Source organism: Scyliorhinus canicula, chromosome 5 (assembly GCF_902713615.1).
Source record: "Scyliorhinus canicula chromosome 5, sScyCan1.1, whole genome shotgun sequence".
NCBI classification, from domain to species: domain Eukaryota; kingdom Metazoa; phylum Chordata; class Chondrichthyes; order Carcharhiniformes; family Scyliorhinidae; genus Scyliorhinus; species Scyliorhinus canicula.
This window is the reverse complement of record NC_052150.1, coordinates 226860143-226873631: the sequence shown is the minus strand read 5'-3', so window position 1 is coordinate 226873631 and position 13489 is coordinate 226860143. Positions and strand designations below refer to the sequence as shown.

Sequence of the window (13489 nt, the reverse complement as noted above, 5' to 3'; positions counted from 1 at the left end):
GGCGGCATGTCCATGAAAGTGAGGATGAGAGGAGTGAAGGGCGGCTATTAAGAGGCTTCATGAAGGTGCGGGGGGTGGGGGGGGGGGGGGGAGGATTAGGGTGCAGGGCATGAAGAGCCCTGAAAAGGGGGACCCAAGGGCGTTGTCACTTGGATGAGTGTGGGATAAGGCCCATGTCTGCGGAGGGGGGTGGGGAGGGGGGTGACATTGCCTGGGTTGGTGGGTCACTTAGAGATCGGGGCACTCTTTCAAAATGATAGCCTGATCTCTGAGGAGCTGGTCTCACTGTGGGGTTCAGCTGGTCGCTGTTGAAAACATTTGTCAGGGTGCCAATGGGAACATAGTAGTGAACATGACTAGCCGGGCGTTTCCTGGTACTCAGAGCCATGTGAAACAACATGCTATAGAACGGCCGCTTGAGTAGATCGAGGGCCTCAGCGGGGAATGTGCGACCACGGCTGCACCTAGTCCCACTTTCTTCACTGAAGACCTCCGCTCTCCACCCCCGAACGCCCCACCCCCCTCAACGCCCAACTCACCTATATGTGGACATTGCTGTGGAGCTGGAGTCACATGTAGGCTGGACCAGGTAAGGACGGCAGATTTCTCTCCCTGAAGGACATTAGTGACCAGATGGATTTTTATGACAATGGTTTCATGGTCATCATTAGACTTTTAATTCTGGATTTTTTATTGAATTCACATTTCACCATCGGCAGTGGCGGGATTCGAATCAGGGTTCCGAGAGCATTACCCGAGATTATTACTGTAGTCCAGTGACAATATCACCACGCCACCAGGTGGTGAAAAAAGCACATTGGACACTTGCCTTTATCAATCGAGGCACAGGTTCCAAAAGCAAGGAGTTCATGTTGGAGTTATGTAGACCTTGGGTGAGGCCACAGCTGGAGCACTGTGTGCAATTCTGGTCGCCACATTGTAGGAATGGTGTGATTGCACTGGAGGGGGTGCAGAGAGGATTCACCAGGATGTTTCCTGGGATGGAGCGTTTAAGTTATGAGGAGAGGTTGGATAGGCTTGGGTTGTTTTCAGTGGAGCAAAGACGACTGAGGGGCGACCTGATTGAGGTGGACAAGATTATGAGGGGCATGGGCAGGGTGGATAGGGAGCAGCTGTTCCCCTTAGTTGAAGGGTCAGTTACGAGGGGGACACAAGTTCAAGGTGAGGGGCACAGGAGGTTTAGGGGGAATGTGAAGAAAACCTTTTTTACCCAGAGGGTGGTGACGGTCTGGAATGCACTACCTGGGACGGAGGTAGAGGCGACTTGTCTCACATCCTTTAAAAAGTACCTGGATGTGTACTTGGCCCATCATAACATTCAAGGCTATGGGCCGGGTGCTGGAAAAGTGGGATTAGGTGGGCAGGTCAGGTGCTTTTCATGCGGCGGTGCAGACTCGATGGGCCGAAGGGCCTCTTCTGCATTGATTCTGTGACTCCTTTAAAAGGATCCTCCAACCCAGTGACCTCTACCACCCAGCGCAGCAAACCAGAGAAACACCACCACCTGTAAGTTCTTTCCAAGTCATGCGCCATCACAATTCTCAGTTTCTTTACTATTGTTGGATCAAAATCTTGGAACTTCCAACAGCACGGTGGGTGTACCTACACCAGATAAACTGCAGCGATTGAAGTATAGAATCATAGAATTTACAGTGCAGAAGGAGGCCATTCGGCCCATCGAGTCTGCACCGGCTCCTGGAAAGAGCACCCTACCCAAGCCCACACCTCCACCCTATCCCCATAACCCAGTAATCCCACCCAACATTAAGGGCAATTTTGGACACTAAGGGCAATTTATCATGGCCAATCTACCTAACCTGCACATCTTTGGACTGTGGGAGGAAACCGGAGCACCCGGAGGAAACCCACGCACACACGGGGAGGATGTGCAGACTCCGCACAGACAGTAACCCAAGCCGGAATCGAACCTGGGACCCTGGAGCTGTGAAGCGATTGTGCTATCCACAATGCTACCGTGCTTCCCCAAGTAGGCAGCTCACCCCCAGTTTTTCGAGGGCAATTAGGGATCAGCAACAAATGCTGGCCTTGCATTTGGGAACTTGGGAAGTTTTTTACGCAGAGGGTGGTGGGTGCCTGGAACGCTTTGCCAGCGGAGGTGGTAGAGGCGGGCACGATAGCATCATTTAAGATGCATCTAGACAGATATATGAACGGGCGGGGAACAGAGGGAAGTAGATCCTTGGAAAATAGGCATCAGGTTTAGATAAAGGATCTGGATCGGAGCAGGCTGGGAGGGCCGGAGGGCCTGTTCCTGTGCTGTAATTTTCTTTGTTCTCTTTGTTCTTTGCCTTCTGATGGTCAATACCAAGAGCAAATACAAAAATCATGCTTGCTCCTTGCAGGGTTACTGAAAGTGCTAAACCTCAAAGGGTATCTAAAAATCTGGCTACTACAAGAAAGTGCCACAGTGCTGGGCGCCTGATAAAATAAATGCTATGTGATTCAATTTCTAGGCCACTGAGTTGAAATGAAACGCATTACACCGTGAAAATTAATCATTGCTTCTTTATTTGAATACCTTTTTCAGATTAATCATTTTACAATCACATATCTTCAATAATCAAATCCTATTCCAACTGCAGGGTTATTCATAGATCTGAAATCCACTAAATTGAGAAGGTGTGCTAGATTAGCCTTCCAACTGCACACCCTCTATTGTAACATTATTGATATTGAGATTTAGATTAAGCACCGAGATCCCAAAGTCAGACCCAATTAAACATGGAATAAACTGGTTGATCACAACTTCTGATTAGAACGTTGAAGAAGATAAGTTCCTGAGCCTTAGCAAAGACTCCTCCCTACTGGAGAATCCAATAAGAGCTGGAATTGACCATATTAACAGCGATATTTTTAATGAGCTCTAGCCCGAAGGTAAGCGGGGTTAGGCTGTGGTGTGTGTGATTGCCAAAAAATCAAAGTCATGGGGCAGAATCCTAAAAGACAAGCACAATATTAGCAACCTGCAGTCAGAAAATCCAGGAAACAAGCATGTATATAACCATGTATTCCCAATTTTGTTTTCTCCTCCTACATTATTAATCCACTATGTTTTCTCAGAAGATTTCCTCCTTCACAAAGACTGATTATTTTGCCTCCATACCAGCACCTGACCCTACCTTTGGGGTCTGTATAACTACTCGGGAAGGAATAATAATAATAATAATCTTTATTGACACAAGTAGGCTTACACTAACACTGCAATCAAGTTACTGTGAAAAGACCCTTGTTGCCACATTCCGGCGCCTGTTCGGGTACACAGAGGGATAATTTGGAATGTCCAATTCACCTAACAGCACGTCTTTCAGGAGGAAACCGGAGAACACGGAGGAAACCGAAGTAGACACAGGGAGAAGGCGCAGACTCCGCAGTGACCCAAGCCAGGAATTGAAGCTGGGACCCTGGAGCTGTGAAGCAACAGTGCCAACCACTGTGCTACCGTGCTGCCCAGATTGGTTTGATTTTTCATCTGAAACACATCTCCAACAATACAGAGATCCCTCAGTAATGCACTGAATGTCAGCATCAACTTTGTGCTCAATTTCCTGAAGTATAACTTGAACATAAAAACATAAGAACATAAGAACTAGGAGCAGGAATAGGCCGTCTGGCCCCTTGAGCCTGCTTTGCCATTCAATGAGATCATGGCCCATCTTTTGTGGACTCAGCTCCACTTTCCGGCCCGAATCCCTTAGTCCCTTTATTCTTCAAAAAACTATCTATCTTTATCTTAAAAACATTTAATGAAGGAGCCTCTACTGCTTCACTGGGCAAGGAATTCCATAGATTCACAACCCTTTGGGTGAAGAAGTTCCTCCTCAACTCAGTCCTAAATCTACTTCCCCTTATTTTGAGGCTCTGTCCCCTAGTTCTGCTGTCACCCGCCAGTGGAAACAACCTGCCCGCATCTATCCTATCTATTCCCTTCAGAATTTTAAATGTTTCTATAAGATCCCCCCTCATCCTTCTAAATTCCAACGAGTACAGTCCCAGTCTACTCAACCTCTCCTCATAATCCAACCCCTTCAACTCTGGGATTAACCTAGTGAATCTCCTCTGCATACCCTCCAGTGCCAGTACGTCCTTTCTCAGGTAAGGAGACCAAAACTGAACACAATACTCCAGGTGTGGCCTCACAAACACCTTATACAATTGCAGCATAACCTCCCTAGTCTTAAACTCCATCCCTCGAGTAATGAAGGTCAAAATTCCATTTGCCTTCTTAATCACCTGTTGCACCTGTAAACCAACTTTTTGCAACTCATGCATGAGCACACCCAGGTCTCTCTGCACAGCGGCATGCTTTAATATTTTATCATTTAAATAATAATCCCATTTGCTGTTATGTCTACCAAAATGGATAACCTCACATTTGTCAACATTGTATTCCATCTGCCAGACCCTAGCCCATTCACTTAACCTATCCAAATCCCTCTGCAGACTTCCAGTATCCTCTGCATTTTTCGCTTTACCACTCATCTTAGTGTTGTGTGCAAACTTAGACACATTGCCCTTGGTCCCCAACTCCAAATCATCTATGTAAATTGTGAACAATTGTGGGCCCAACACGGATCCCTGAGGGACACCACTAGCTACTGATTGCCAACCAGAGAAACACCCATTAATCCCCACTCTTTGCTTTCTATTAATTAACCAATCCTCTATCCATGCTACTACTTTACCCTTAATGCCATGCATCTTTATCTTATGCAGCAACCTTTTGTGTGGCACCTTGTCAAAGGCTTTCTGGAAATCCAGATATACCACATCCATTGGCTCCCCGTTATCTACTGCACTGGTAATGTCCTCAAAAAATTCCACTAAATTAGTTAGGCCCGACCTGCCTTTATGAACCCATGCTGCGTCTGCCCAATGGGACAATTTCTATCCAGATGCCTCACTATTTCTTCCTTGATGATAGATTCCAGCATGTTCCCTACTACCAAAGTTAAGCTCACTGGCCTATAATTACCCACTCTCTGCCTACTTCCTTTTTTAAACAGTGGTGTCACGTTTGCTAATTTCCAATCCGCCGGGACCACCCCAGAGTCTAGTGAATTTTGGTAAATTATCACTACTGCATTTGCAATTTCCCTAGCCATCTCTTTTAGCACTCTGGGATGCATTCCATCAGGGCCAGGAGACTTGTCTACCTTTAGCCCCATTAGCTTGCCCATCACTACCTCCTTAGTGATAACAATCCTCTCAAGGTCCTCACCTGTCATAGCCTCATTTCTATCAGTCGCTGGCATGTTATTTGTGTCTTCCACTGTGAAGATCGACCCAAAAAACCTGTTCAGTTCCTCAGCCATTTCCTCATCTCCCATTATTAAAACTCCCTTCTCATCATCTAAAGGACCAATATTTACCTCAGCCACTCTTTTTTGTTTTATATATTTGTAGAAACATTTACTATCTGTTTTTATATTCTGGGCAAGTTTACTCTCGTAATCTATCTTACTCTTCTTTATAGCTTTTTTAGTATCTTTCTGTTGCCCCCTAAAGATTTCCCAGTCCTCTAGTCTCCCACTAATCTTTGCCACTTTGCATGCTTAAATAATAATCACTTATTGTCACAAGTAGGCTTCAATGAAGTTACTGTGAAAAGCCCCTAGTCGCCACATTCCGGCGCCTGTTCGGGGAGGCCGGTACGGGAATTGAACCCGCGCTGCTGGCCTTGTTCTGCATTACAAGCCAGCTGTTTAGCCCGCTGTGCTAAATCAGCCCCTTGAACCCAACCTTCTCACTTAGATTTGACAATGATACGCCCTACGGATCTCAAGTGAGCATAGATGAAACATTAGAAACAGCATTGCTTGTACTGCCCAGTGCATCTAGCGACAGAGCTCTGGATTGCTGTTTCAAATTCAGGACCGTCATTTAAATTACTGCCTAATTTAAACCAAAGAAAAAAATTGCATGCAAGAATTTAATTAGTGAAACATGAAATTGAAAAATTAGCCATTACAATCTCAATGAACTTACTATGGAGGACCGAGGTATTCTGTGCCACTGCTGCTATGGAATAGGCCAATCGCACACTTTATTTCGTGGGTTGAAAACCAACTCAGCAGGGCATAGTTGATAGAAAGGTATTTCTGATGCGCACTGGAGAAAACTAGACGTATCAGTTGGGTGCGGATATAACCCATCATCCTTCCCACAGCAGAGGTTTGGTTTCCTAATAGTGGTGGTACCTACAAGAGAATCACATCACAAACATATAGAGGGAACAACTGAACACAGTCAACACTTGTATTCACATCAGGAAAGCGAAATGATCAGAAAGTGATAATGTAGGTTCCTGGCCTTCCCCGGCAGATTGTTCATCAGCCCCCTTTGGCCGGCCTTGTGTACCCGGACCACCCCCTGTGCCCCCAGCCCCTGATCAGAAAGTGCGTCCCCATTGTTCTACATTCCCAGACAAATTTAGAAACTTGGAGATTTTGATCCTGGAGTAACGATAAATCAAAACACTGAATGTTAACAGCACATTAGCGCGCCGTGCTACATGGTGGACGTCGCTTGCGGACCCGGCCCGCAATGTAGTGCCCCCCCCTTTGGCCGGCCTCGTGCACCCCAGACCACCCCCTGTGCCCCCAGCCCCTGATAAAGTCCCCCCCTGCCCGCGGACTGAGTCGGCAGCCGCCAGGCCAAGTTCCCGACGGATGGGACCATACGTGTCCCGCGCCATCGGGAACCCAGACGGTCAGGGGAGGAGCATCGTTGGGCGAGCCTCAGGCAATGTCCTGAAGCCGTCAACACATCACGCGGCGCACTCTCCGAGTATACCGCTTTGGAGGGGGCGGAGCATCGCGAAAGCGGCGCCGCCCCCGATTTGGTTGGGAACTTTGATTCTCCGGCCAATGGCCGAACGCAATTTCGGCGCCGGCAACCGGAGAATTCAGCCACGCGATTTTCAATTTTCCAGGCCCCTCAACGGCGGCTGATGAACAATCTGCCGGGGAAGGCCAGGAACCTACATTATAATATCATTAACGAGCCCTCCCTCACAGGCACACTCAGGCGACACTGTGAAACCAGAGGGCATGAGATGAGGTCATTGCTTACGGAGGCCAAGGTTCAGAGATTAGTTTCTGGGTGGCTAGCTCTTCAAGCTGGAAGGTTCATTTAATCCACAGCCCTTCAGAGCTGAGGGAATGAGGGTGCCCTCTAACGATGAAGTTGGCATGTTAATTTCAGTCTCCACACGCATCAGGTGTGCTTCTGGCAGCCGTGCACAGCTGGCAGAGTCTCGGAGGAGACACTACCAGCCATGGCTATTCCGACGTCGAACTTCCCACCTCCAGATGTGAGAGCTCCAACAGTGCCGGAGAAGACTGTGTCTGTCCCGGGGTAGTGGGCCACCTGTACCAGGTAATGAAATGAAGTGAAAATCGCTTATCGTCACGAGTAGGCTTCAAATGAAGTTACTGTTAAAAGCCCCTAGTCGCCACATTCCGGCGCCTGTTGGGGGAGGCTGGCACGAGAATTGAACCCGCGCTGCTGGCCTGCCTTGTTCTGCTTTACAAGCCAACGATTTAGCCCACTGTTCTAAACCAGCCCCCTCATTTCATTTTAATTTAGTTTCATTTGTGGTCTGCAAAAGCTGGTACTGCAGTGGGGCGAGCATCTGAACCAGGAGCAATTGGAGGAGGGAGGAGGTCGAGAGGTGGAGCTCGGTTCAATATGCGGCAGAGGCGGAGGAGGAAGGACCTCAGGCAATGACCAGGCCCACATGGGCCGAAGGGCCAGGGACACCCTCATAATGTCTCGGTTCGAGGTCGACCACGTCTAGGGAGTAAAGAACTCTCCCAGTGTGAGCTCTGGCAGGAAGTCACCAGTATGGTGCCTTCAGGAGGCCCTTTTGTGATGGTTCCTATATTCATGGGCAGGGTGCTAAAGCTGGACAATGCAGGAGAATGGTGATGACTTGCATTGAGGATAGAGCCATGCTCCCCTCATCCTTAGCGATATGTCTGACAGAGAGCTGAATGGTACCTGCCAATGAACGGGCTTATTGGAATTCGGAGATGGAGATGACAAATCTATTGCCCCCTCTGAGGTCAGGAATACTGGTCCTTTTCTTCACCTCTTGTGCGAGGTGGGCAGACTATCAACACTTTGCCCACCCAGATACCCGCATCTCTAGAGAACTGTGCCAGACATGAGAGACCTGAGTGTTGATGTTATTGGGGGGGGGGGGGGTTCACCTTCCACCCATTGAGGGTTGGAGGGGGGGGGGCAGGTCGTTGGGATGCCCTTGCCAGCAACAGCACGTCTTTACAGCGTTGTCAGTGTGGCAAGTGGAAGAGACATAGCACTGCGCTTCTGACACTCCTCTGGGATGAAGTGCCAAGTGTGCGCATGGCGTCATGAAATGACAGCGTGGAGAACCTGTATGGGTGAACAAAGTGATGTTTAATATAAGTGCGATATTACAATTGTGACTTATCGATACTAATGCCTAGATTGCCCACTAGGTGCCGATCGTTTCTTACTGTTCCTCCCCCTCTTGCTACTTCTAGGTGTTTCCCCAAGATCCACAGCTGAGGTTGACGTGGCCTGCTGCCTTCCATGGCCTGTTGCCTGAGCTGATCCTGGCTGGTGAGCCCAGTGGGGCCTGGACCTTGAGGGTCCCGGCACATTTTCAGGCTGCATGTGTTGGCAGTGCAGCCCTCTGTGTGCGGGGCTGGAGAAGTGACGCTTACAGGGAAGGGGGTGTCAGATGAGCTGGAACCCCCAGGGTCTGCTGGTGGAAGGCCCCCGGCTACGCTCCTTTCGACCCTTTTCTCTACTTGTGCCTGGGGGCCCCTGAGCTCCTCCATGGGATCGATGGGCAGCTGGAGTGAGATCCGGAAGCCCTGCCGTCCTCTGGCACGGACACTCGTGTATTCCCACTGGTGCCTGCACTGCGCAGCTGAAGTCTTGCTCGATAGGAACATAGGAATTAGAACCAAAAGCAGGCATTTCAGCCCTTCGAGCCTGCTCCACCATTCAATCAGATCATGGCTGACCTCTTCCTGGTCTCAAATCCACCTCCCTACCTGTTCTCCATATACCTTTAACCCATTTTTAAATCAGAAATATATCTAACTCCCTCTTGAAACTATTTAATGATTCGGACACCACCGCACTATGGGGCAGCGAGTTCTACAAATTCACCACCTTCTGCGAGAAGTAGTTCCTCCTCATCTCAACCGCCGCTCAACCTATCTATGACCTCTAGTTCGAGGTTTCCCCACAAGGGGGAACATTTAGTCTACATTTAGTTTATCAATCTTTTTAGTATTTTATAAACCTCGATCAGACCCACCCTCATTGTTCTAAACTCCAGGGAGTATAAACTCAAACTGTTCAATCTCTCCTCATACGTCAACACTTTGATCCCCGTAATCAATCTGATGAACCTCCTCTGAACTGCCTCCAATGCCACTACATCCTTCCTCAAATAAGGAGACCAAAACTGGCCACAATACTCCAGATGTGTCTCACCAACACCCTATACAATTGCAACAACACTTCTCTACCTTTATACTCCAGTTCTTTTGCAATAAACACTAACGTTCCATTTGCCTTTTTAATTACATGCTGTACCTGCATACTGACTTTACGCAATTCATGAATAAAGACACCCAGAACCCTCTGCCCAGACGCATTTTGAATCTACTTTCCAGTTAGATAATAATTTGCCTGACTATTTTTCGGCCAAAATGGATGATCTCGCACTTATCCACATTTAACTCCATCTGCCGAATTTTGGCCCAGTGTCCTGGTCTATCAATATCTGTCTGCAAAATCTGTGTCTCCTCCACTGCCTGCTTTCCCACCTATTTGAGGGTCATCCATAAATGTTGCTATGTTACACTCTATCCCTTCTTGCAGACCATTTGTATAGATTGTAAACAGTTGAGATCCGAGGACTGACTCCTGCAACAAGTTATTAGTTACAGTTCACAAGCCATTTAACCTAACCCTCTGCTTTCTGTCAGTCAGCCAATCCTCAGTCCAGTCTAATATTCAATCCCCAACCCCCCTGCGATCTCACCTTCTGGATCAATCTTTTGTGCAGCACCTTGTCAAACTCCTTCTGTAAGTCTAGATATACCACATCCACAGGTTCCCCATTATCCACCTTGCTGGTTACATCCTCAAAGAACTCAAGCGTGTTTGTCCAGCATTAATTAACCTTCATAAAACCATGCTGACAATGGTGGCTTGAGCTTTGTCTTTCCAAATGCCCAGTCATCTCCTGCTCAATGATTGATCACAGCAACTCCCCCACCACAGAGGCCAAGCTAATCGGCCTATAGTTTCCTACTTTTTGCCTCTCTTCCTTCTCGAATATGGGAATTACATTAGCATGTTTCCAATCCAATGGACCTTTCCAGAATCCAGGGAATTTTGAAATATCATAACCAATGCATCTATTATCTCTGCTGCCACCCTCGTTAATAAGCTAGGGTGAAGGTCACCAGATTGCAGGGACCTATCTGCCTTTAGTCCCACTTTATTTAAAACCATTTCCCTAGTGATGGTTATTGCACTAACGTCCTCTGTATTAACTGCAGTTCTTGGAACTTTTTTATTAACTCTACCATGAAGACAGAGGCAAAATATTGGTTCAGTGTCTCCGTCATCTCTATGTTCCCCATTATTACTTCACCAGTATTGTCCTCTAAAGGGTCAACATTTACTATAGCCATTCTCTTCCTCCTTGTATATGTATGGAAGCATTTGGTTTCAGTTTTATGTTTTCTGCTTGTTCCCTTTCATAGTTCATTTAAGCAATTTTGATGCTATTTTTAGTAGCTTTTTGCTGACCCCTGAAGTTAGATGTTTACAGCATGGAAACAGGCCCTTCGGCCCAGCTTGCCCATGCCTCCCAGCTTCTATCACTAAGCTAATCCCGTTTGCCGGCATTTGGCCCATATCCCTCTATACCCACCCTGCCCATGTAAGTGTCTAACTGTTTTCAAAGGAAATAATTGTACCTGCCTCTACCACTGCCTCTGGCAGCTCGTTTCAGAAGCTCACCACCCTGTGTGTGAAAACATTTCCCCTCTGGTCTCTTTATATCTCTCCCCTCGCAACTTAAACCTATGCCCTCTAGTTTTAGACTCCTCTACCTTTGGAAAAAGATGTTGACTATCTACCTTATCTATGCTCCTCATTATTTTATAGACCTCTATACGATCACCCCTAAGCCTTATAATCTCCAGGGGAAAAAAGTCCCAGCCTATCCAGCCTCTCCTTATTATAATAATAATAATAATAGCTTGTCACAAGTAGGCTTCAATGAAGTTACTGTGAAAAGCCCCTAGTCACCACATTCCGGAGCCTGTTCAGGGAGGCCGGTACGGGAATTGAACCCGCGCTGCTGGCGTTGTTCTACATTACAAGCCAGTTGTTTAGCCCTCTGTGCTAAACCAGTCCCTAATAACTCAGCCTTCCAATCCTCCAGCGTACCTCCATACTAACCTTTGCAGTATGTCAGGCCCTAGTCTTTGCCTTATGTCCTCCTTGTGCAGCCATGGAATATCTTTCTCCCGTTTACAATACTTCTTCCTCTCAGGAATATACTTTAATTGAGGGGTATTTAATATCTCCCTGAACACCCACCATTGTTCCTCAACTGTTCTACCCTCAATGATCTGTCCCCAGTCTGCTTAGGCCATCTCTTTCCTCAGGCCTGTACAATTACCTCTGCCCAACGCTAAAACTCTAGTACGACACTTTGTCCTCTCTCACGCAATCTGAATTGGAAACTCTAGCATAAAGATAAACAATTTCCAGCAATGACTGATGAGAATTTGGATAGCGTGTTGGGCAGATTCAATGGTAGACTTTAGAGGGTAATTGAAAAGATACCTGGAGTAGAAAGGCATTGCAAGGATAAAGGGAAAGAGCAGAAAAAAAGGGACAAATGGATTGTTCTTTGAATTATCCAGCACAGACTGACTGAGCTAAAGGTCCTCCTTCTGTGCTGTCCTATTCTATGATTTGATTATTTTTTATTTTTTTTTATTTTTATAAATTTAGAGTACCCAATTCTTTTTCCAATTAAGGGGCAATTTAGCGTGGCCAATCCACCTACACTGCACATCTTTGGGTTGTGGGGGCGACACCCACGCAGGCACGGGGAGAATGTGCAAACTCCACATGGACAGTGACCCAGAGCCGGGATCGAACCTGGGACCTCAGCGCCGTGAGGCAGCAGTGCTAACCACTGCGCCACCATGCCGCCCATATGATTTGATTATTACGTTTCAGAAAAGGGTTCAGTTTGTTGACAGTACATTGAATATTTTCTGTATCTCCAGACCTTTCCCCATCTGCAACATCCACCACCAACCCCAACCCCACCCCACCCAGTTCGTCCTTTCCCCAGTTACCTTGGGTACGTGTCTGCACCGGTTGTGGTGTTGTGGTGCTGTATGGCCAGATGCAAGAGTCTGATATTGGATCATAGATCAAATTCATCTGGCATGCCTGGTGGAATGCTCTCCCAGCGGAACACTGATAGAACTTATTGGGGTCCTTAGGGTCAGGATGGTTCCCATCTGCCTTCTCTGTGCAGAAAGTGTCATCAGCTGCAAAAGAATCACAATATCAGAAATGAACTCAAGTTGTAGACAGGTTCAACACAGTGCTGGACCCCGTGCTGGACAGATCGAGTTCAAGGACGAGTAGGAGGCCGGCAGCGGCAGAAGTGTTAAAGGGGTTTATGGAGCAGATGGGAGGGGTAGATCCCTGGAGGTTTGGGAGGCCGAGGGCGAGGGAGTATTCCTTTTTCTCCCATGTCCACAGTGTCCACAGAGTCTATTCTAGAATTGACTTTTTTGTATTGAGCAGGGGACTGATCCCGAAAGTACGGGAAGTGGAGTACTCGGCCATAGCGGTCTCAGACCATGCGCCACACTGGGTAGATTTGGAAATGGGGGAGGCGCGAGACCAGCGTCCGCTGTGGCGCCTGGATGTGGGGTTGCTGGCGGATGAGGAGGTGTGTAAGAGGGTCCGGAAGAGCATTGAAAGATATCTGGCCACTAATGACACGGGGGAGGTGCAGGTGGGGATGGTCTGGGAGGCCCTGAAGGCGGTGATCCGGGGGGAGCTGATCTCCATACGGGCACATAGGGAAAGGAGGGAGAGACAGGAGAGGGAGAGGCTGGTGGGGGAGCTTTTGGACGTGGATAGGAGATATGCGAAGGCACCAGAGGAGGGGCTGTTGGGGGAACGGCGCAGTTTGCAGGCTAAGTTCGACCTGTTGACCACCAGAAAGGCGGAGACACAGTGGAGAAGGGCGCAGGGCGCGATTTATGAGTATGGGGAGAAGGCGAGTAGGATGTTGGCGCATCAGCTCCGCAAGCGGGATGCGGCTAGGGAAATTGGGGGAGTGAGGGAGAGGGGTGGGAACGTAGTGCAGAAGGGGCCAGAAGTAAATGGG

At 47.9% G+C, this 13489-nt stretch overlaps 1 protein-coding gene across 1 annotated transcript in view; it reads right to left on the bottom strand.

The window, feature by feature from the left end:
* Positions 1–2529: 2529 nt before the first annotated feature.
* Positions 2530–13489, bottom strand: part of LOC119965712 (mucin-2-like) — a 79313-nt gene continuing 68353 nt past the window's right edge. The window contains exons 6-8 of the mRNA XM_038796473.1: positions 12438–12635; positions 6028–6239; positions 2530–2978 (exon numbers count right to left, since the gene is read on the bottom strand). Coding sequence (XP_038652401.1) covers positions 6061–6239; positions 12438–12635 — 377 coding nt within the window. The 3' untranslated portion in view covers positions 2530–2978; positions 6028–6060. The remainder of the gene's footprint in view (positions 2979–6027; positions 6240–12437; positions 12636–13489) is intronic.